The 23472-nt window shown below is 41.4% G+C and overlaps 1 protein-coding gene across 1 annotated transcript in view; it reads right to left on the minus strand.

Moving 5' to 3' along the window:
- The window catches only part of srrm4 (serine/arginine repetitive matrix 4), a 258911-nt gene that overhangs the window by 45492 nt on the left and 189947 nt on the right, over nt 1–23472 (minus strand). Inside the window, exons 2-3 of the mRNA XM_052032503.1 lie at nt 13988–14116; nt 657–740 (exon numbers count right to left, since the gene is read on the minus strand). Coding sequence (XP_051888463.1) covers nt 657–740; nt 13988–14116 — 213 coding nt within the window. The remainder of the gene's footprint in view (nt 1–656; nt 741–13987; nt 14117–23472) is intronic.

The following is a 23472-nucleotide window of genomic DNA, read 5'->3' on the forward strand; positions in this document are numbered from 1 at the left end:
CTGGTCCACTGTACGAGAAATTAAGTACAAACTGTATCTGATGTGCTGGGTTTATACATTCACCCTGAAACTCCCTAGTTTAACTTGGCAGGATGAAAAAAACAAGAAGATGTAGCAGGAACTCAGCAGGTCAGGCAGTATCCATGGAGAAAATCAGTCAGTGTTTCGGATCAGGGCCCTTCTTCAGGTCCTGACCCGAAAAGTTGACTATTTTTCTCCACGGATGCTGCCTGACCTGCTGAGTTCCTCCAGTAGCTTGTTGTTTTTTCATCTAGATTCCAGCATCTGCAAGTTCTTTGTCTCTCCTAACTTGGCAGGAGGTTGGCATAACCCTCAGGAAAATGGTGCGAGTGGCCATTGTTGTGGTGTGCATGGGGAAGGCCGTATGTTATTCATAGGGAATAGACAGTGTTGTGTACAGGATATAGAAATTAGATAAAAAGCACTAGCAGTAGTTAAATTAGAAGGGGTAATGCACAGGGTGATGCTCAAGGTACAGGCAGTGTAGCAGCAAAGCAGTGCACAGGGCGTCTCTCCTCAGTATATTCCATCCTGCTATGTTTAAGAGAATGGGCAGAGATAGTATCAACGGTGCAGAGAATCCTGCCACTTACAGAGTTCGGTTAAAGAGCGTTGCCTGAAATAGAAACACTCACCGTCTTCGCTTGTGCTCAGATTTCTTCTTCTTTTTCTTCCTTTTCGATGGAGGGGGAGGAGAGTGAGCCGAATCACAAGATCTGCTGAAATTAAAAAAAGAAATCAGCAGGATATAAACCCACAGTTTACTGATACTCAAATAGATTCCTGACCACAATTAGAGATACAGACCAAAATAGGCGACACTGGAGATGAAGTACAGGGTTTCCTTTAGGGACAATGTAGAAAGTCTTTTAAGTGATTTTCACTTCAATGTTAAAAGGTTCAATTGCCCAAACATTGTAACATGTTTGAAAGAATGCAGCCTCAGATCAACCTCTGCTACACTGAGGGAAAAGTTTTCAGCTGACTAATGTTAATGAGTGTGGTGTTTAGCCACACATCACCCTGGCCTGGCAGTATATCATTGTTCCTTCACTGTTGCTGGTACTAGTGTTGGTGCTCTTTTCTCATGGAGGGAGGACCATCACCAAAAGGATTGTGGCAGCTCAAGAAGGCAGCTCACTATCATCTTCCCAAGGGGCAATGTCATTCAATACTGGGCTCACCAACACAGCCCACATCCTGCAAAATGAATACAGCAGCTGGCAGAAAACAAAGCACAGAGCTGGGAATGGTCACGGGTGCACTCCTTACCTGTTTAGATTCAGATGGTAAGGAAAATATAACAAAGAAATGTTAACTGCCAGAGTTGTATGTCACGAGGACAATCCCAAGAATAGCTTCTGACCATGGCTTATAAAGTGAAATGTGTATAAAGAAAGCATTCCATCTTGAGAATAGGACCTTGGAAGGTGTCAAAAACTGCAGAACAGCAAATCAGTATCTTATTAAGCAATCAGGAAGATAACAAAATGAGCTGGAGGTGTGCCTGATTTTTTTTTTTCTCCTGCCCCAAACCCAAATTAATTCTCCAATACTCATTTTAAAGAGCAATCCTTGGAGGTCAGGCATGGGGAAATGAATGAAAAATGGTCTAGTTAGAAGCTGAAGGCCTCCCTGCAGGAGAGGTTTTCATATATTTATAAGACTCGCTTGAAGCACTGATTTGTGTGGCCCGTGGAAGAGGTCATTTAATTAACATAGAATCAGAGCCTGCCAGATGTCTCCTCAAGTGCAGTGTGCACTGTGCAGGGTGCAGTGGGCAGCAGAAGCAGAGTAAACAATTCCTCATGCCTGCAATGTGTGTCCTTCTATCACTTTATAATCAGCTTGACTGGATTTCTACTTCCTGAAGCTCTGTATCCGTGACACTTTACTCTGTACTGTTATTGTTTTTACCTGTACCACCTCAATGCACTCTGTACTAACCCAATGTAACTGCACTGTGTAATGAATTGACCTGTACGATCAGTATGTAAGACAAGTTTTTCATTGTACCTCGGTACAAGTGACAATAATAAACCAATACCAATACCAATAAGAGTGGGAGGAAAATGTTTCTTTGGTTGCCAAGACTAATCACAAGATCAAGGAATGGTCATCACAACAGGACATTTGGTTCTGTTTAACTCTGTGGAGATGGATACGTGGTGGAGAGTCTGTCTGAGGCTGACAATCTCAAATGTGTTTAGTGACAGGGCCAGAGACAGATTTCCCTCATTATATGGGCTAGAAATTTGAGGACATGTCGCTGATTTTTTTCAGTGCACAAATACAAAGATCGCTTCTGGATCAGAGCAAATTAACATTGGTACAAAACCAGAAAATGACACTTAGCAGGTCAGGCAGCATCTGTGGAAAAATAAAGTGTTAACCTTTCCCATCGATTATCCTTTATCAAAACTAGCAAAGAGAGAAAAACAAGTTAGTTTTAAGTCTCTATTCCAGTTCTTTGACCTGAAACATTAACTCTGTTTCTCTCTCCACAGATGCTGGTGACCTGCTGAGGGTTTCCAACGTTTTCTGTTTTGGTTTCAGATTTCCAGCATCTGCAGGTTTTCTGATATTCTTGTAACATTGGCATTGGTGTCCAGGTTGAGTTGCACAACTTCAGAGGTATGACAGGGTCCTTCCTGATGTGAACCACTTTTGTATGGATGAGCTGAGTTCCCTCAGTGGATCCCTCAAGGATGACAACATCATTCCCTGCTCAGCAAACATGTAAAGCATGCTGAGAAATTAGTCCGTGTGGTTCTGAAGCTCACATGTTATTGGGCATCCTCTACCCAGCCAGGTTTTAACACCTTACTTACTTAGGCAGTCACTCAGTCTGATGTACTTCCATGCATCTTTTGTTGTTGCTGAGGTGACGGATGAAGTTATTGTAGGACCCTCCCACAGACTGGGGAGAAGATACTTGACGAATGGTGTGGGTTGGTTGGATGTGGTATGTTCCACATCCAACCAACCCAAGGACCCGAGGTTTTCAATGGTATTCTGAAGGCTTCTTTTCCACTTTGAGCAGTGATGGGTTTGGGGTTCTTACAAGTCATTGGGGATGTTAGAACATAGAACATTACAGCACAGTACAGGCCCTTCAGCCCATGATGTTGTGTCTGCATTTTATCCTGCTCTAATATCTATCTAACCCTTCCCTTCCACATAGCCCTCCATTTTACTATCACTCATGTGGCTATCTAAGAGTCTCTTAAATATCCCTAATGTATCTGCGCCCACAACCTCTGCAGGCAGTGCGTTCCACGCACCCACCACTCTCTGTGTAAAAAACTTACCCCTGACATCCCCCTTGTACCTTCCTCCAATCACCTTAAAATGATGCCTCCTTGTGTTAGCCATTTTCGCCCCGGAAAAAAGTCTGTATTTTTCAAGGAGGCATAGAGAATATTCTTAAATCTTTTCCTTTGCGGACCTCTTCCCATGACAAAGCTTGGAATAAGGTGTCTGTTTTGGGTGTCAGGTGTTGGGTATGTGTATAACATGGCCTACCCAACAGACTGTGTGTAATTAGGGCCTCAGTGCTGGGGATGCTGGCCTGGGAGAGGCCACTGACATTGATTTGCTTCTACTTCAAGTAGATTTGGAGGATTTTGTGGAGATAGTATTGGTGGTAGCTCTTCAGTGTCATAAGGTGCCTGCTGTAGCTAGTCCATGTCTTAGAAGCATAATGAAAGGCAAGGATCACTGCTACCTGGTAAACCATGAGTTTTGTGCTAGGTTTGAGGTCTTGGTCTTCAAACACCCTTTTCCTCAGTCAGGCAAAGGCTGTACTAGCATTTGAAGGGAATGGGGAACTTCATCATCAATGTCTGCCTTTGCTGAGAGATGGCACCTTAGATAGGAGGAGTGGTCCATGTTTTTCAGGATGTTGCCATCGAATTTTATTGTCAGAGGGCAGTGTTGTACAGCGGGAGCAGGCTTGTGGAAGACTGGCTTCAAGATGTTGAATGTAAGGCCCATCCACTTGTATCCTTCAGAACTTGAGTCAACGATGGTTTGAAACTTGGCTCTGAACTCAGACAAAAGCAAATATTGTCTGTGTACTGCAGCTCGATAACTGAGGTTTGGGTGAACTTGCGACTGAGGTGGAGGTGCCATGGGTGAAGAGTTTTCCATTAGTCCTGTCGATGAGCTTGTTGGAGGTGAGGTGCAGGTCTGCACTGAGTAAATGTGCTGCGGCGCTGATGCAGCCTCGTTTGAGTCATGGCAACAGCTCCATTGTGGACCCATTAGTTGGGATTACTACTCGCAAGCCGCTTGAAGCCTTGAAGCAAACATCAGCTAGAGATCAGTTTCTGTGGACAGCTAGATTTTTGAAAGTTGCTCCACTGTCTTGTCTGGTTGATGGAGCCAAAGCTACTTAGTGAGGTCAAGTATAAAGTAGATGTTGCTCCCTGTATTTTTCTTGGAGTTGTCAAGCAGTGAAGATCATACCCACTGTGCCTCTAGATGGATTGACTCCCCAGTGTGATTCAAAGAGCAGCTTTTCAGCCACTGGGAACACGTGGTTGAGGAGGACCCTAGCAATGACTCTCCCTGTGGTAGACGACAGGGACTCCTCTCTGTCATTGCCACAATAGGACATGTCTCCCCTCTTGAAGATGGTCACGATTATGGCAAATCTGAGGTCCCCTGGCATATACTCTGCTTCTACGTGGGTGATGAGAATGTAGATTTGTGTCTGAAGTTCTTGATCGCTGTGTTTTACAACCTTGACAGGGATGCCATCTGCTCCTGAGGCATTGATTTTTTGATTGGCATTTGGCCTTTGCCAGCTTGTCAGTCATGAGTGGTGGAAAGGCTGGACTAAATAGGTCAGTGTGGGATGGAGCCACGGGTGCTCACATCAAGGGCTTAATTGCAGTGATCTTTGAAGTGTTGCTTCCAGTGGATGCTGACTGCTGCTGTGTCCTCGATAAGTTCATCTCCATCCTTTGCACTCAATGGGGACGGGTTAGGGTGTTTGGAATTGTAGGTGGCCTTGACAACTCTGAATCATCTACACATCCCGTGTTAGAGAATTGCTGTGCTCTATCCACCCACCTTCTGTTCATTATGTCAGTGGTTTTACTGCTGGGTTTTCAGGTACTTCTAGAGTTTGTTATAATGGGAATCTCCCTGAGCAGGCCCCTACCCAACTGTGGAAGGCTCACTTACATTTATATACTCTTTTGGGATCCCCAGAAGAAAACCCCAGGGTAAAACCCCCCCACTGCCATCAAGCTCACGACTTTGCATTCCAAGAATAGGGAGCAGATTGTGGAGAGGTGCTTGATGTGGGCAGCGTTTGTTATAAGCAGAGCCACAGCAAGCCCCACTGTATAACATAAGGTCCCAGGAGCAGCACAAGAACAATGGGTCCACATTTCTCTGTAACTGTGAACATTGTATGAAATGATACCAAAGAGGCAGAATAAAGTTTAATCCAGGATGTGCCAGTTATCTGTTACTGGCATCTGAATTCTAAAGGCAACTCTCCAGTCCAATATCCATAGGACAGGGCTCAGTTACTTAATTGTCCTGGGTTTCAGTTTAACATCTCATCTCAAAGGCAGAACCTCCAACACAGCTGCACGGTGCCCCAACACTCTAATGGAGTGCCAATCAAGATATTTGTACTAAAGTCTCGAGGGTGGGATTGAACCTTGAAGCTTCTGATTTTGATTTAACCACTCAAAATTGTTGCATTACTCAGACTTTATGGTGATACACAGGCCCAATGCTTAGCAGAACAAGCAAAAAGAGGAGTTATTACGATCAAGGTTAACTAAAGAAGTAAATCTAATGTACCGACAGTTGTTAGGTAGATAAGATTAGGTTGATGTAATAGGGCAAACAAATCAGATGTCCAGACTATAGTGACAAACCAGTGACATGACCCCTTTAACATTACCATCAAGGAACAGATTATTCTTTCTCCTGTGAGATGTTTATTATTTTCTACCTTTTATATTCCATAACTGTACTGCAGGCTATGTGTATAATTTGCCAGCCAGAGGCACAATCACGAAGCTCACCACTTCATTTGCAGTCAACCAGCCCCCCCTGTGGTTGGATGAATTATTGGATCTTTGTAGGGAATTATAGCAAAGGACCCAGATTCCAACACCTTGGAAAACAATCCATTGAATCTGCCACTTATAACCCCAATGAATCAGCCATGTAATCGTTCCCTTCTTAAAAACCTGTGCTCAATACATTCACTTCCATGCCACATGCATCTCTTTGCTTTCAATGAACTGTTGAGGACATGGTTTGAATATTTCCTGACATCATCCAAAATATAAGTTCAGTTGAAAAGGGGTTGCAACATTTTTGGCAATAAAATTTAAAACATAAACACAAATATTTTGCTTTTTTTGCCAGAATTTGAACATATTTTTCTGCAGTCTTAATGTTGGAACTATTGAATCAAAGGAACATCTGCTAAACATTTCTTTCACCATTTAATATTCAGATATGCTGCAAGTTACTGTATCTGCACAAGTTTGATTCGAGCCCAAAGTACGTCGAGATTAATGAACGTCTATTGAATTTACTGCAATGCAATTACAGACCAGGAGTCTGAGCAAAGTTTCAGTTATGTGCTGGTAAAATGGCAACATATCATTGAAAGCCTGTTTATGTTGCTTACCTTTACACAGAACACAGAACATGGAACATTACAGCACAGTACAGGCCCTTCGGCCCACAATGTTGTGCCGACATTTTATCCTGCTCTAAGATCTAACCCTTCCCTCCCACATAGCCCCCCATTTCTCTATCATTCATGTGTCTATCTAAGAGTGTCTTAAATGTCCCTAATGTACCCCCACGACCTCTGCAGGCAGTGTGTTCCACGCACCCACCACTCTCTGTGTAAAAAAACTTACCCCTGCCATCCCCCCTATATCTTCCTCCAATCACCTTAAAATTATGTCCCCTCGTGTTAGCCATTGTTGGGTGGGAAAAAGTCTCTGACTGTCCACTCGATCTATGCCTCTTATCATCTTGTACACCTCTATCAAGTCACCTCTCATCCTCCTTCTCTCCAAAGAGAAAGCCCCAGCTCACCCAACCTATCCTCAGAAGAAATGCTCTCCAATCCAGACAACATCCTGGTAAACCTCCTCTGCATTCTCTCTAAAGCTTCCACGTCTTTCCTATAATGAGGTGACACAATATTCCAAGTGTGGTCCAACCAGAGTTCTACAGAGCTGCAACATCACCTCGTGGCTCTTGAACTCAATACCCCGACTAATGATGGCCACCACACCATACGTCTTCTTAACAACTCTATCGACCTGTGTGGCAACCTTGAGGGATCTATGGACATGGACCCTAAGATCCCTCTGTTCCTCCACACTGCTAAGAGTCCTGCCATTAACCTTTGATATATTGATAATTTGATGTATTGAACTACAGAAATAGTGACGGGATCAAGAGTGGGAATAAAAAATATGAGGTTTTAATGTCGATTGCTGTATCGAGTTAATGGTACAGGAATAGTCTGCCCTCTCCATCAAATGTCCGACATTTTCAGACATAATGTGTGCAAGTTCAAGCAAGCTAACTCAATATCTGAGCAATAGCCAGCAGGGAAGTTGAATGACTTTTTTGCACTTGTGCATTTTTTGAAATTCATTTATGGGATGTGGAGGTTGCTGACAAGGCCTGTATTTATTTTCCCATCTCTAATTGCCCTTGAGAAGTTGATAGTGAGCCAGCATCACGAACTGCTGCTGTCAGTGATTTGTGCTCTGACAATAGTGTTAGGGAATTCCAGGGCCTTGAACCAGCATTGATGAAAGAAAGGTGATATCCTTTTCCAGTCAGGGCAGCGTGTGTCATGGATGAAATCTTGTGATGAGGGACTCTGATTACATGAAGAGACCGGAGAACTCACCATTATTCTCCTGGGAGCCAGAAAGAGGAGATTCGTGGAGGCGTTTGAAACAGCAATGCTTTACTAAGAGTGAAGGAGTCAGGGATGCTTCCAGTGTCACAAGTGTTAGCAACCAGAGGATACAGACTTACAGAGATTGGCAAAGGGAACTCAAGCAAACTCTTTCGTACACTGTTGTTATACAGTACCTGGAGGGCAATGGATAAAAGCTTGAAAGAGGTCACGGGGAAGGACAGAGAAATGGGACTAGCTGGATTGTTGGTAGGAATTCAATGGGCAGAATAGCCTCCTTCCATGTGGCATCATTCTGTGAGATGATGAAGTTTAATATATTATTTAGATGTGTTACAAGATTTATGTTTAACTTCCAACCCCTGTTCAACTCATGACCGTGTGCTGGGATTATGTAAGTGAAAATAAGGCAGGAATATCATTTTCCTGGCAGGAATTTAAATTTGCCAACTTTTGGAGGGACACATGCATGTGCCTTTAACATTATGGAGTGAACATGTGTTGGCATGTCTATAAGTTCAATTTGCTTGGATGAATTTTGTGGGGGGCTTCCTATGTCCCTGCTAAAATCATCTCCTCATTTCCTTCATCACAGCCCCCCGCCCCCCATCCCAGCTTATTCACACCCCTCATTAAAAGTGTACTCATTTTTATGGGATTTTGAATAGCTTTCTCTTCGGCCATGGAAGTATTGGATCAAAGGATCATTCTAATGCATTTTGAGGAATGGAGAGCTGTTCATCCCCGGTCAGGAACTTCTCTCAGGAACATAAAACTGATGAAATGTTCAGCAAGTTGCTCTATCTGCACAAGGCTGCTTTTAGACCAAGGTAAACCGATATTAATAGTTGTCTACTTACCTCTCTGCAATACGTTTTCATTCCCTGAGACCAAGGGAATTTTTAGTTAAGTCCTCATAAAATGACCTTGATGTAATGTACCACTGAAGGTTTGTTTATGTGACTGTATCTTGGTCAACTATAATTTAACTTATGGAGCTACAAAGATATCCAAACTAGGACATCTAATTTAGATTGCTGTAAAACCAGAAAACAAAAGGAATTGAATTACAGAGTAATTTCACAAAAGATCTATTTATAAAAGAAACTTCCTTTAGGTCATGTTTTTCTGAAGGAAGTTTTGGTTATTTAGAGAATTAAAATTAATTGTGATGTAAAACTATAAAGAACTGAAACCTGGCATTTTCCCACAGTGGAAGTTATGCATCGATAAAACAGAAGGCTATTCATCCATTTGAGTTTATTCTACCATGAAATTAGTTCATGGCTGATGTGTACTTCAACCCCATTCAACTCCCTGTGTTTCATCTTCCCCAACACTGTTGCTGGGCAAAATTCTATCAACCTTACTCCCGAGATAAATACTTGACCTAGCAGCCACTGCTTTTAGAGTTACTTGAATGATAGATTTCCACCATTTTTGTGTGAAAAATTCTTCCAGGTTTCACTCCTGAGCAGCCGAACTCTAATGTTATGTTGAGGATAAACTTTTCTGTGAATATACCTTCACCTTATCTATCCCATTGTATGACACCTAAATTAGATCACCCACCTATGCTTCGACACTCAAGTGAATATAAACAAAGTTTATGCAGCCTTGTCACATAATTTAATCCTTTGAACCTTATATCATTCTGATGAATTGTTCATTTCTGCCTCTTTCTCCATGCTAATACTTTGCTACAAATCACCTGAAGCAAAATGATAAGGATAGATATTTCTTTGGGCTTCTGAATGTGCTGTACAATTGAGAGAAGGAAGCGGCGAGTAGTTGGCACAGTTGGAAGAGCTGCTGTCTCGTAAGCTCCAGTGACCCGGGTTCAATCCCGACCTCAGGTGTTGTCCGTGTGGAGTTTGCACGTTCCCCCTGTGAAGACAAAGGTTTTCTCTGGGTGCTCCTCAATATTTCCTGAGCTGCTACTATTGAGTGTGTGTGTCCTACCCTAAATAGTCCTCCCAAATTGCATCACCTCACACTTAATAGGGTTAAGTTCCATCTGCCATTGCTCTGTCCAGCTTACTAACTGATCGATAGCATCCTGCAGCCTACAACCATCTTCACTAATAAACATTACTGATTTTCATGTCATCTGCACAGTTACTAATCATACCTCTTATCCAGATCATTAATATGTATAACAAACAGTACTGATCCCTGTGTTACCCCACTGGTCAGAGGCTGCCAATTGCAAAAACAACCCTCCACAATCGGCCTCTGCTTCCTATTATGAAGCCAATTTTAGATTCAATTTGCCGACTCATCCTGGATCCCACGGGCTCCAACTTTTCGGACCAATCCCACCGTGTGCCAGCCTGAACTCTTTCACTAGTTAAGGAGTTGCAAATAGAACAGAATATCATGTAATCATTTGCAAACGCCCCTGCTTCTCATCTTTTGATGGAGGGTAAAATATTAAGGAATTATTTTGGTCATTGTGCTTGAGACACTACCCTGATGAACTCCTGCAACAATGCTTTGAGCCTGTAATGATTGGCATCAAGCCACCATAACCATCTTCCTTTACATCAGCGGTGTTGAATTTTCCCCTTTATTCCCATTGGCCTGTTTTACCAGGCCCCTTCATGCCATGCATGGTCAAGTGTTGCCTTGCTGTCAAGAGCTGTCACTCTCCCATCAGCTCTGTAATTCAGCATGTTGGTCCATGCTTTCCGGGTCATCCTGGAGCCAATGACCACACCAGACGCTCTGCCCTTCACAAATGTTCTGAGCAAGTTATGTTTGCAAAGGACAACACCATCGTTATTTTCCCAGTGCAAAGGAGGCATCAGCTGGAGGTGGCACATCATTCATTTGGGTGCCCGGACATCATAGCTTAACCTCTCCATTGGCTATCATGGACAGAAAGGCTTTGCACCCAGTCATTGAACAGGAAGGAAACCTTATAACCACAGTGGCTGTAATACAGGACTCAGATGCAGTCATTTCCTCTCATGACATTCCACGGAGTCTGCCTCACATGGAGGATACAACAGTTGCTTTCTTAAATGATTTTGATGCTATGCCTTTCGAGCATAATCAGCCCAGGAGATCCGTGGACAGAGAAGGCTCAGCCTTTGTTTGCTATTACAGGGGTGTTGCACTCCACTGTGACTCTCCACACTCCAAAAAATGTACTGCACTTGGATAGCACCCCTCACCACACCAGATTACTTCAAATGCAAACATTAACATCCAACCTGATCCCGACCTCAAAAAAGAGCATTTTCTGCTATACTTCCCACCAGCCGATAGTTAACTTAGTTACAATTAACTTTGAATTAGGAGTAGATTTTTTATTCAGAACCCAAGACTTCGATCGAGGCTGACTAAAGTTATGTTTATGTGCTCAGCTAACCAGATCACCTACACTAAATCTAATATAAATCTTACCAGGTTTATATTTATTAGAACACTTGAGTTATTTGAAGGAACTAGGTAATGCCCTCAAGCATATACGTACACATTGTTACAGCACAACTTGCTGAATAACATGACCCCTTGGTGTAAAGGGTCTAAATATGCAAGCAGTAATGATATTTTTACATGCACAGTGTTCATAGCTCCTAGGGATACTGTTGTGAACAGATGTTCCCAGTGAGAATTTTAATGGGATTTTTGTCATTGTCTTCTACATGCACCTCTGGCAACTAATCATAACGTAACATATTATAGCTGTGGTATTAACTAATAAAAGCTGAAAGATCACAGATTGGAATGCCCTTTAATATTCAGTGTGACTCATTAAAATCTTCTATCTGATCTTCTTCCGCTTCTCTAACAAGGGTCTAAAGTACACAGTTCTGTGCGACAAGAGGCCTCTTTTTGTTAAACATCACCACAATTGGTTCAATGATGCTGCTAAGACTTGAAAACCAAATCATTAATTTAATTTTTTACCATCTTGTCACATAACATGGTCAGAGCATTGTTAAATTAAAGTGATGTGCTGGCTGGCAGGCTATCATGTCCACACAGAAAGAAATGATCCCAAAATAAACCCTCATCATTCTATAGATGCATTCTACCCATGTAATTTTGGTGTGGATCGTGTCTGTAATTAATTTGGCCTCATGAGCTTTCTTTAAGCCAATATTGGATATTAAGGACTCATTAGTTTCTGTACTTTTTATCTCCCTACTCACTTATTTTATTTGTTATTTATTGCAGTTGTTCCCAGTTTGCAGGGAAACATAGCAAATGCTCACAGCTAGCACTCAGCTGGTTGACATCAGTTTACAAAAAAGTACAGAAGAGAGGCCAAGGTTTTAAATGTTGCTGTCTGAGGTGGCTACTCACAAGCTATTATTAGAAGCAATTCAATTGCTTTGAATTGACTTATGTTTTAATGTTTGCTTGAATTAGACATGAAAATTGACATATGGTCCACCTCATGCACAAAGTGTAAAACTAAAATACAAATTATCTGGGATTTGTGACATTTTGAAACTTTGAGTACTTTGGTTTTGACATGCCCCTGAATTTTAGCCTTCCATTCCTGCAGGCATCGACCCATGGGGTTTACAGGTTCAGGTGACTTTCCTTGCTGTTTGAAGCAGATGGCATGGTGTCAGCAGCTATTTACGTGCCAGGCAACATCACAGCCAGAGGTGGCAGGATTGAATTGACCTTGCTGTGGCTGATGGTTCCAAAGTCAACAAGTTCAGAGGAGCAGAGCAATATAGTTGTAATCACAGTGATATGGCTTTCACAGGCATTGTGTATAAGTAATACATATAACGATCCATTGTGAGTAAGGTAATGTATGTAAAAATATCATTGTAGATAAGGTAATATATGTAAAAATCTGTAAAAAGATGCAAAGATATAAGAACATAATAAGTGTGAAGGTTCAGTCATTAATTCAAGACAAAGCATCTCCACAAGATCCGAAGGGGAAAACAAAACAGGAAAAGCAGAGGGAATTCAGAGGAAGTAGGATTGCTGGAATTCCACACAATTGCACCCAGTGACCCAGGTTTAATCTTGACCTCTGGTGCTGTCTGTGTGGAGTTTGCACATTCTCCCTGTGACTGCATGAGTTTCCCCTGGGTTCTCCGGTTTCTTCCCACGTTGCAAAGATGCGGTAGGTAGGTTAATTGGCCGCTGTAAATTATCCCTTAGTTGAGATGCACGGCAGGAGAATCGGGACATGTGAGAGAGAACAGATTACAGGGAAACATGTGGGGAATGGCTCGGATAGGATTGCTCTAAGAGCTGGCATACTTGATGGGCTGAACAGCCTCTTCTATGTTGTAAGAAAATGTGAGCCAGGACCAGGCCATTTAGCCTCTCAGGTCTGCTATTCAATAATATATGATATTTTATCTCAATATCACTTCCCTGAGCCAATCTCATATCCCTCAATATCTGTAAAATCCAATGACCTATCAATGTTTGTCTTGAAGTGATGACTGAACCTCCACAGCCCTCTTGGGTAGTGAATCCCAGAGAATCACAACTCTGCAGGTGAATAAATTTCTGTTCTGAATGGGACCTCCTTATTTTGAGACTGTGGTCCCAGGTTCTAGACAACCCAGGAGAATCGCCATCCCTGCACCTACACTCTCAAACTTTACCCAATCCTAGTATTATTATTTTTAAGTTCCCTGTTACCACTTCCTAAATAATAGATTTCATAATTTTCCCTTTTACTGATGTGACTGTATTCATATAGAATAGAGAATTAGAGAACAACAAAAGTTATTGCAAAGGAAACAAAAAGATGAGAGTGACAATTAGAAGGAAAAAAGAATAGATGAAGAAAGCAAATGGGAGAATTCCTGGTATTTCTTTTAGCAGTTTAAGGTTTCCTTTAATCTAAGCAAAAGCATATTATGGTTTGCTTCATCACCAAAAAATAGCGGGTGAACCAGAGTTTACAATTTGTAATAGTCTAATGTTATTCCTGGGTGATGGTCTTCCTGATAGGTAGGAAAAGGGATAATGATTATAGTGATGGATGAGAAGGTGTTATCACCAGACAAAACTGGAAGTAAAGCGTAAACCTCATACCTGCGCAGTCTGTGGTGATTTTGCTGCTTGCTTCCCTTGACCTTGCTGCATCCATTTGCACTTGAGGCTTGCAACATTGCACCAGTGCTCCTTTCATTGTTCTTGTGCGCCTGGTAGCTGGATGTACCACTGTAGTTATAAGACATAAAGAGGAGGGGTTTTCAGTGCATCTCATAAATCCAAGTCCAATCTACTTGCTTGGCACAAGATGTCAGGGAACAGAGGGGAGAAGGGGATGGATTCTTTTACCTTCCCTGCTCAGGTCAAGGTGGATCAGATTCCTGCTGCAAAATCATTCTGGTTTTCATCCCCTTAATAGCTGGACAGGCAAAAAAGGCAAAACATGACCTAATCTATCTCCACTGTTTATTATGTTTATCTGAACTTGAGGGCAACCAAATTAAATACTTCAATAACAGTCCTATCACCTGTCCCAATTCTAAGCAATTATTCCATACTGCCGTCAAAACTGTATGTTCTGTGTGATGCAAGAGTTGCCCCCTGCATTTCTTATTGCATGCTGATAAATGACAAATAAAGCCTTTATCTGACTGAAACAGTTCACCGAAGGTATCAAAAGCTGTTTATCGTCTCAACGGGCTTTTGAGATATTGCACGGAAACACTACTTGATCAGAAAGTGCAGACAATGTGTAAAGGTCACAATGAGGTGGCACTGATCATGACGGGATAGAAACCTATCAGGAAACCTGACTGTGGAATGATGGGAACACAAAAGACGGAGAGTATAAACCTTCAGACTGCAGAAGGAAATAACGCCCGTCTTTAATAGACAGCAATTATCGTTTTTGCCTGGTGACCAACTGTGGATGATCATTTGATAAACTTGCTACAACTAATTACACAGTTATCAGCTGATGGCAACTTGAATTAGAATTGATGTTGCTGACAAAAAGATACACAAAAATGGAATAAAATCCTATCTTTAAACCCACCCGTAAAGCTCACGATGTATCAGTACAGGAGGTGATTTAAAGATTGAAACTCTTTCCCAGGGTTTCTGTGAACTCCTCAGTGATACAGCCATTCTGCATATATTCCAGCATGCTCAAAGAACAAACAATAGAGGTTCTGGCTATCATTTTCCAGCTGAAGGATTGTTATTGTAGTACTGTTCTTTAAAAAGAGAAGAAGATATAATGACAGGAGTAATAGCAGGACAGTTAGGTTTACCCTAGGTGGTTGGCAAGTTATGAATTATGAGGGACAGTATAAATTTTCAGTAAGAAGGACACAGTACAATCAGGGACAGTGGGGATGGAGTTGTTAAAGAAGTGTCCTTTCTGACAAACTTGATTGAGTTTATGAGACCACAACAAGAAGGGTCGATGAAGGCGGTACATTTGATATAGCCTACATAGATCTTGGCAGGACTTTTGATAAGGTCTGAGATGGCAGGTTGCTAAAAATATAAAGGTCTGTAGGATCCAAGGTAGAGTGACAACCTGGATTCATAATTGGCTCAGTGACAAGAAGACTGTTCACTGTGGGATTCCAGCTCAGTTCTTTGCTGTTTGTTTTTGGCAATGGTAGAAAAAGTTTGCAGGTGATGTAACAAATATGTGTGATTGAGCAAGAGGGGGAAGACATTAGACTGCAGGAAGATATAGGTGGTCTGGTCAGCTGGGTGGAAAAGTGGCAAATGGAATTCAATCCAGTTAAGTGTGAGGTAAAGCATTTGGGAAGGTGCAACATCAAGGGAATACACAGTAAATAGGAAGATCCTGAGAAATATGGGTGGGCAGAGGGACTTTGGAGTCTATATCCACAAATCATTTAAGATAACAGGACACCTCAATAAAGTAGTTGAAATGCAAATAGACTTCTTTCTTTAATTAGCTCAGGCACAGAATAAAAGAGTAGCTTGGTTATGATACTATTGTATTCAACCTTAGTTGAACCACACCTTGAATACTGCATACACTTTTGGTCACAACATTACAAGAAAGGTGTGATTGCATTGGAGAGAGGGTGCAGAGATTTACAAAGACTTTGCCAGGACTGGAAAATTGTGGCTAAGAGGAAAGATTGGACAGGCTGGGGTATTTTCTTCGGAACAGAGGAGGCTGAGGTGAGACTAAAGTGGGGTGTACAAAATATGAGGATCTTGATAGAGTAAATAGGAAAGAACTATTTCCTTTAGCAGAGGGGAAAGAAACAGGGGCCAAAGATTTAAAGTTGATTGGTAGAAAGATTAGGAGGAAGATTAGAGGGAAAACAAGTTTACCCACAGAGTGGTAGCGGTCTAAAAGGGTGGTGGAGGTAAAAGCTGTCACCATATTTGAAGAATACTTAGGTGTGCATTTGAACAGCCATGACCTGCTGGGCTGAAACTTAATGAGGGAAGATGGCATTAGGTTGGAAGGCTCTTCCTTGACCAGCACAGGAGTGAAATCATTCACACTCTAAACCTAATGACAGGGTTTCAACCTGAAACATCAACAATTCCTTTCCCTCCACAGATGCTGCTCGACCCACTGAGTTCCTCCAGCAGATTGTTTGTTAGTGCAAATGTAATGTCCTCCTTCTGCATTATAAGTTTTCTGTGGTTTCACGATTTGTGGGCATCCACTTTCCTTTTGATGAACAGTGAGTTGTACTTCCGTGTGAGCAGTGGCATTACACAGTGGGAAGCGGCGGATTTGGAATTTTGAGAGCAGCAGTTGAGTGTCCAGCATCGGAATGAAGTGTAAAGGTTGATATAAAGTTGTGACTGGGGCAGTGAGAACCAGGTTGGTAATGTTAGGTGTGATTACTGAATAATGCAGAAACATTCAGTGGTTCAGACGACAGCAAGAAATTCTATTTACTTTTTTAATTCAAATATTGAAACTGTACCAAAATCTATTTAATTCCTTCTGCAGGTGTCTCATTTTCTTGTTTGGATTTGATTAATAAGTTCAGTCTGTTGAAGACAGCAAGCAGCATGTAACTGAAGGATCAGTAATGATGATCAAACAAGCAAAGAAACAGCCTTGGTCAGGAAGAGAACTTGCTCATTATCTATATCGGGAACAAGCATGCATTAGAGGATTAGATATGGGGAAAGTTATTTCAGTTCTACTCTGGTGGTGAGAAACCTCACCTACAATCAGTGCAGATTGGAAAGTTATTGGCACTGGGCACTCTTTTTCATGACCAACATGTAGGCTACTGTCTCAGCCTCCCTGATGGAGTTTGGGCTTTGATAACACTTGTGTCTTGTGGCTGTGGAAGTTTTCTAGTGTAGCAGTTAGCGTAACGCTTTACAGTGCGAGCGACCCGGGTTCAATTCCGGCCGCTGTCTTTAAGGAGTTCGTACGTTCTCCCCGTGTCTGTGTGGGTTTCCTCCGGGTTCTCCGGTTTCCTCCCACATTCCAAAGGCGTACGGGTTAGGAAGTTGTGGGCATGCTATGTTGACGTCGGAAGTGTGACGACACTTGCGGGCTGCCCCCAGAACACTCCATGCAAAAGATGCATTTCACTGTGTGTTTCGATGTACATGTGACAAATAAAGATATCTTATCTGTTATCATACAAACCCTCCTTTGACATGGAGCATATCCATTGCTATGTACTGAGTAGGGCACTAAATGGTCCCTAATTATGGTATGAACAGGGGAGAATGTAGACTGCCCATGTGTTCTCCTTCCTTTGAAAAGTAGCATTGTCTATGGTCCAAAGCTATTAGAAAACACTGTGAACAATATTCTAAATTCAGTGGGGCAATGCAAGATGTTGAAAGTGTACAAATAATCATCAGGCATAAAACTTCTGTTGTGGGGTTGAGGGTTGGGTGTGGACGTTCTCATTATCTTTCTTAACCTATGAGAGACCTCAAAAATAATCAGTATAAGCAACCATTTCTCCCTGCCAGAGAACAGCCTAAGTGTTGCAATAAACAATTCACAAACTATGAGGAATGATCAGGGACCTACAGTGCACTGTTGGGAAGTTACAAGGGCAAGTTATTTCAGTGAATGGTTAGGAAGTCGTAGTGGATGATTGTCGAGTTACCAGGGTTTATAAATGATTATTGTTGATTATTAACAATTAAGGACAATGCATCAGGGAACTGTAGTGTATAGTCAAGAGTTAGAGAGACTGATTAGGACATTACAGTGCTGGGGCAAGGTATTACCAAGGATTACTTGTAGGTTTCCAATAGCAGTTCAGGAGTTATGGTGGGTAAATAGGGACTGATGGGACAGTTAGGAAAACTCCACAGAAACTCCAGCCAAGAATATGTCCACAAAGGATGAAAGTAACATTCTTATATTGTACTTCTTTCAGGGTTCAGGAAGTGACAAGACTTTGGATAAAGCCTTCATATGTTCCAGTCTCCAGTAGCACCCTTTGCTGTGATTTATGCTGTACGAATTCTTTCATATTTGAGCCGTTTCTTCGACAACAGCTGTCACACTTAGTGGGTTGGGAGTAAATTTCTATCCTACATGTCCCTGATGCAGAGCTTCACATGACAGGAGGACTGAAGCATAAATAATGACCTCTGTTTTAATGTCTAAATGTGCATCTTCCTGCAAACATTTCCTTTTAATGCTTCAGCAATCAGAAAAATTACACCAGTCTATTTTACAGTAAATCAGTCTGCATGCATTAACATTTCAAAATTGTGGCTTTTGATATCCGACAGTAATTGAAACTATGAGTTAACTGAGTGGTAGAAGGTGGGGTTGGCATATGTAAATTAGTCTCTGTCCTCTGCTGGACCAGTAATTTGGCTAGCATGGCTTTGAAAGGTATCAGGGCGCCAACATCCTGTTTAATTTTGGCAAGGGAAGACAATTGCCTTTTTCAAAAAGCATTCACTTGATGTGGGGTTTGCTTGCAGAACCAGCATTTATCATCCATTTCTCATTGACTCCTAAGCTGAGGAACCTCTGAGGCAATTTCAGAGTTCAGTTAAGGGTCGCATTGAGTCTGAGCTCTCATGTCGGCTAGACTGGGCAAGGATGGCAGATTTTGTTCCTGAAGAATGGAAGTGAAGCTGTTTGTTTTTGGGCAATATAGTTGATTTATATGACCATTGTTGATAATAGACTTAATTTCCATAATAGGACTTGAACTCAATCAATAGCCACAAATCTTTGAATACTAGTCCAGCAACTTATCTATTATGCTATCCCTCTAACTAGGAAACCTTTGCAAAGTAAGTTATTCAGTTCATTGTTTGCCACAGAACGAAAATTCTACCCAACCACACATCTCCGGCCCCAGACACCTGCCACCAGTGCTGTAGGTAGAAGCTGGTCAGAGTGAGACAATGTGTTCTCCCACAACTTTTGTGTTCTCCTTGCTCTTTCCAGCAGATGTTTGGGCTCTCTCAATCTTTCATCAGCTTCTTCACCAAGGCAAGCCCGATACTAAACAAGGGCTGTGCTGGAGCAGGGCAGTGGTGAAAACATCAAATTGTTTTGAATTTTGCATTACAGCTAATAAAAAATATTTATAATATTTAATCTTATAACTTTTTTAATTAAACTTTTATAAGCTGGTGGACTTCCCATTTGCACAATTTGATCTCCTGTTCTTATTTCCGGCACCTTTTTTTGTCAACTGTCTTTCATTAAGATGTTCTATGTCCCTTCTTACAATGGTCTACTTATCCTGATTATACAGTCCGTCTATGCTCTTAGGGTGCTTTCCTCTGTGGAACTTACAGAGCAGAGCACAATGTGTTCTTACCCAGCGCTTATGCTATGCACTTCTCTTTATCTCAAGCTATCAGCATACCTTTCTCTTCTTCTTTCTGAAAACCGATAGAAAGAACTTGCCTGGGCTTGATGGGCCAAATGGCCCCTCTAATTCCAGTCACCTTCCCAACCCCAGAGGAAAGACTTCCCAAAGCACTTGACAGCCAATAAAGTACATGTGAAGCATTGTATAGTGGTCAGTTAGTAACAATTCAATGCAAAATTTATGTAAGGTTGTACTTGAACTATTCCCAAAGCAATAAAACTTCAAGAATCATTGCAACTCTTTCCAATTTTTAAATCAATTCTCTAAAGAATGGGTACATGATAAAGCTCTCCACTGAGCTTCTTAAACTTGCTTCCACTGGATATAAGCAGTCAAAACAGGGAAGTGAGATAAAGGTATAAAAATCACTCAACTCTACCAGAGTTTCAATTTTTTTTCCATCACGTACACTTAGCAAGAGAGCGGGAGGTCCAGATTACATATTTTGCTCCTTGTGAGTATAAATATTAACTGTTATTATTGTTATCCTGATCTCTTTGTATCACATGTATAATTATTAATGTTACGTATATCAATTTGAATTAATTTGAAATTCAATAAAAAGATTGAAAAAGAAAAGAACTTTACCAGAGTTGAGTGTTTTCTATCCCTGTAGACTGGATTTAAAAGGTAGCATTCTTCTGAAGTTTCCTTGCAACAACCACCCCAGTTATGGCCACATGCAGACAGATCTCTTCCTTTGAAATGTCATCCATTGCTAACTCATATCAACAACTCAAAGCATAAAGTAATGTCTGATGCAATCAACGAAACTGGGGCAATAACATTACAGTGCAGAAGTGGCTATACAAGTTGGTGTTCAGGGAGATGTCCTAAATAGCTTTTCATGCCGTTTAACACCATTACAAATCCAAAGGCACTCTTTTAAGAAAACAGCTACTTTAAGAATGTGTTAAATCACATGATGCAGAGGTCTACAGATATTTTATAATACATAACTAGTCTTGCTTGCAGCATGATGGAGTGTATTTTGTTCATTGGCAACACAATAGAATCTCATTATACTTTGCAAGGCTGTAAACTTATTGAGGGGGCGAGGAAACATGGGCTGGACAGCAACACAGTAAATATTGAAATGATAATGTAAAGGACCTAGAAATTGATAAGGCATTGACTGAACTGAGGTTGTTGCAGAGAAAAAGCAAAACACTAGGTTTCTTGCTCGTGAAGATCAAATGTATCTAAAGGAAGCTGAACACTGGTCCTGGAGTAACCCATCTTTTGGCAGGTTTTGTTCAGATATTTTAGGGAAGGTTCATGACCTGTCAGATCATGCTTGAAGTGAATTTATAATTAGGTTTTGCAATTCAATGTCATGTTCATGTCAATGAAATTCCTGCAATATTGACAAGCTGTAGTGTGTTGAAATGATGAAATGAAGGATATTTTTCTTCAGATTTCTCAACTTGTACATAATTCTGTATTGATGAAGTACTGCATTTTGCAATAGAAAGCACGATTGGAAAGACACTGCAGAATGGGCTGAGAAACAGTCCACAAGGCATAGATTGCGACAGATAGATCACTTTGATAGATGTTGCTGTGATTCAGTGCTTAAACAGACTCCAATCAGTTCAAGGTCAGGAAAGGTTCTCCAGCACACATGTTATCTAATTCCTTGCTTTAGCAAATTTTCCACCTAATCCATTTTGATTACACCCCTATTACTTGTCTGTTATTAATCAGGGGATACAGCAAACCAACATAAAAGCAAAGATAAGCCTTAATTAATCAGGCTTTTATGTAATGACAGTTCTAATCTTCCCTGCGTGTTTTTGTGACTGTTTTCAACCGAGCAGCTAATTCTCTTCTGGCCAACACAAAGATCTACAACAACAGCACCTTCTTTTTCTCCTTACAGACTTCTTTTCCCAATTTTAAGGCCATTCAAGAAGCAAAAAACATTCATTGCTGAGCTTTATTGGACATTGCAATTGACTGTCAGCAGAGAGCAGTTTGAAAAGCTCTGTTGATGAGCCTCCTAAATGAAATCGATTCTTCCATCAGCTACGCACTTCTGTTTGATCAAACTCAGAATTTATGGGCGCCTTTGAAGACAATAATTACCTTTATTTGAGAGTAGTATAGTTCATACCTGTCAACGGTGTGTAATGTACCTTGACATGCAATTGTTCCAAAGTCTAACAAAAGGTAAACTTTACAATGCAAGATTCTGGCACTTTGCATTTTCCTTTTCTCACTCTTGACTAGTTTAGGGGAGAAACCCAATGAAAGAACAGTAAGAATGTGAATGTAACTTGATGTCCTGCATGTTACCTAGCAAACTTGTTCAAAATTAAGTCACTTGATTGAGGTCAGTAACTTGCCAAGATTCCTTTGACAGCTACTTCCAACTCTACCAGCATGAAGGACATGTATGGCAGGTGCATGGAAATGCCACTAGCTGCAGGTTTTCCTGCAAGTCATACATAAGCCTGACTTGGAAATGTATTATCAGTCCTTCATTGTCAATGGGTTTAACTCCTAGCATGCCCTGCCCAGCAGGAGTACTTTCACTGGAGAGACTTCAGCAGTTCAAGAAGTTGGCTCGCAAACACCTTCTCGCAGGAAACTGGGCATGGGTAATAAATGTAACACCTCTGATTGAATATACATAAAACAATTACACCATTGCAGTAAAAACAAAATGCTAGAAACACTCAACAGGCCAAGCAGCATCTGTGGAAAGAGGAACAGAGTTAATGTTTCAGGCCAATGACCATTTGTCAGAACTATTTGCAGTTTTTTGCTGCTGCAGTGTTCAGGTTGACAGTTTGGTCTTCTAAATCTCAGTTGTTAAGTGCCCAGTGTGTTATGGAACTAAGCCAAAAACACAAAGAAGGTCTTCACACTGACTCAGATTAAGATGGCAATTACCGAACTCAGCGTCTTAGGAATGGAGAGGTGAAATGAGCCACTGCCTCTATACCTGTTGTATCATTCTAACTTTGTGTAGGTATGAAACAAGCTGCAATGAATTAGCTGTCCATTTCACTCTTTATCTGATTTTGAGCCATTTACATCAATGACCTAATAGAGCAGGGTGTTCTCTCTGCCAGGTATCACACCAGGTGTAGGACTTCTCTGACCATAAACATTGATTTAATTCCCTGCTGCCTTTTTTGGTTTCCTTCCACTCTGTCTCTGGTGGCATCTCCATCTCTTTTCTTCTGCTGAGCCGAGAGGCGATTTGATATTCGATGAAGACTCATGTACAAATTAGACCATTTTGATTCCACTATTGGTGTGCTACTTTGGAGGAATCTTCTCAACAGGTCACCCTACCAATCACTGGGTAGCGTTGTGAGATGTGGGCCCCTGTACAGTAGTGTTGTTGCTCTCACCTGCATCACAGAGAGTGGGACCAAAAGGAAAGGAAATTAACAAAATGTTTTTGAATCTTCATTACTTGCAATAGTTTTGGTGGGAATTGGAAATAATAAGGGAAATTGCAGGAAATATTCAGCAGGTCAAGCAGCAACTGTGAAGCGCTGCTACTTGACCTGTTGAATACTTCCAGCAATTTCTGTCCTCTCCATGATGCAGGTGAGAACATTGAGTAAGCAGCAGCATTTTTCAAGAATAACCCAGTTAGCTACATACCTGCTCTTCCTTCATATCCTTGTAGTTACATATCTATTTGTCTTTCGGATGCTCCATCACAGACACAACCCTCCCCACCATCGAGGGCATCCTATCGAGGCA

This window comes from Pristis pectinata, chromosome 17 (assembly GCF_009764475.1).
Source record: "Pristis pectinata isolate sPriPec2 chromosome 17, sPriPec2.1.pri, whole genome shotgun sequence".
NCBI lineage: Eukaryota > Metazoa > Chordata > Chondrichthyes > Rhinopristiformes > Pristidae > Pristis > Pristis pectinata.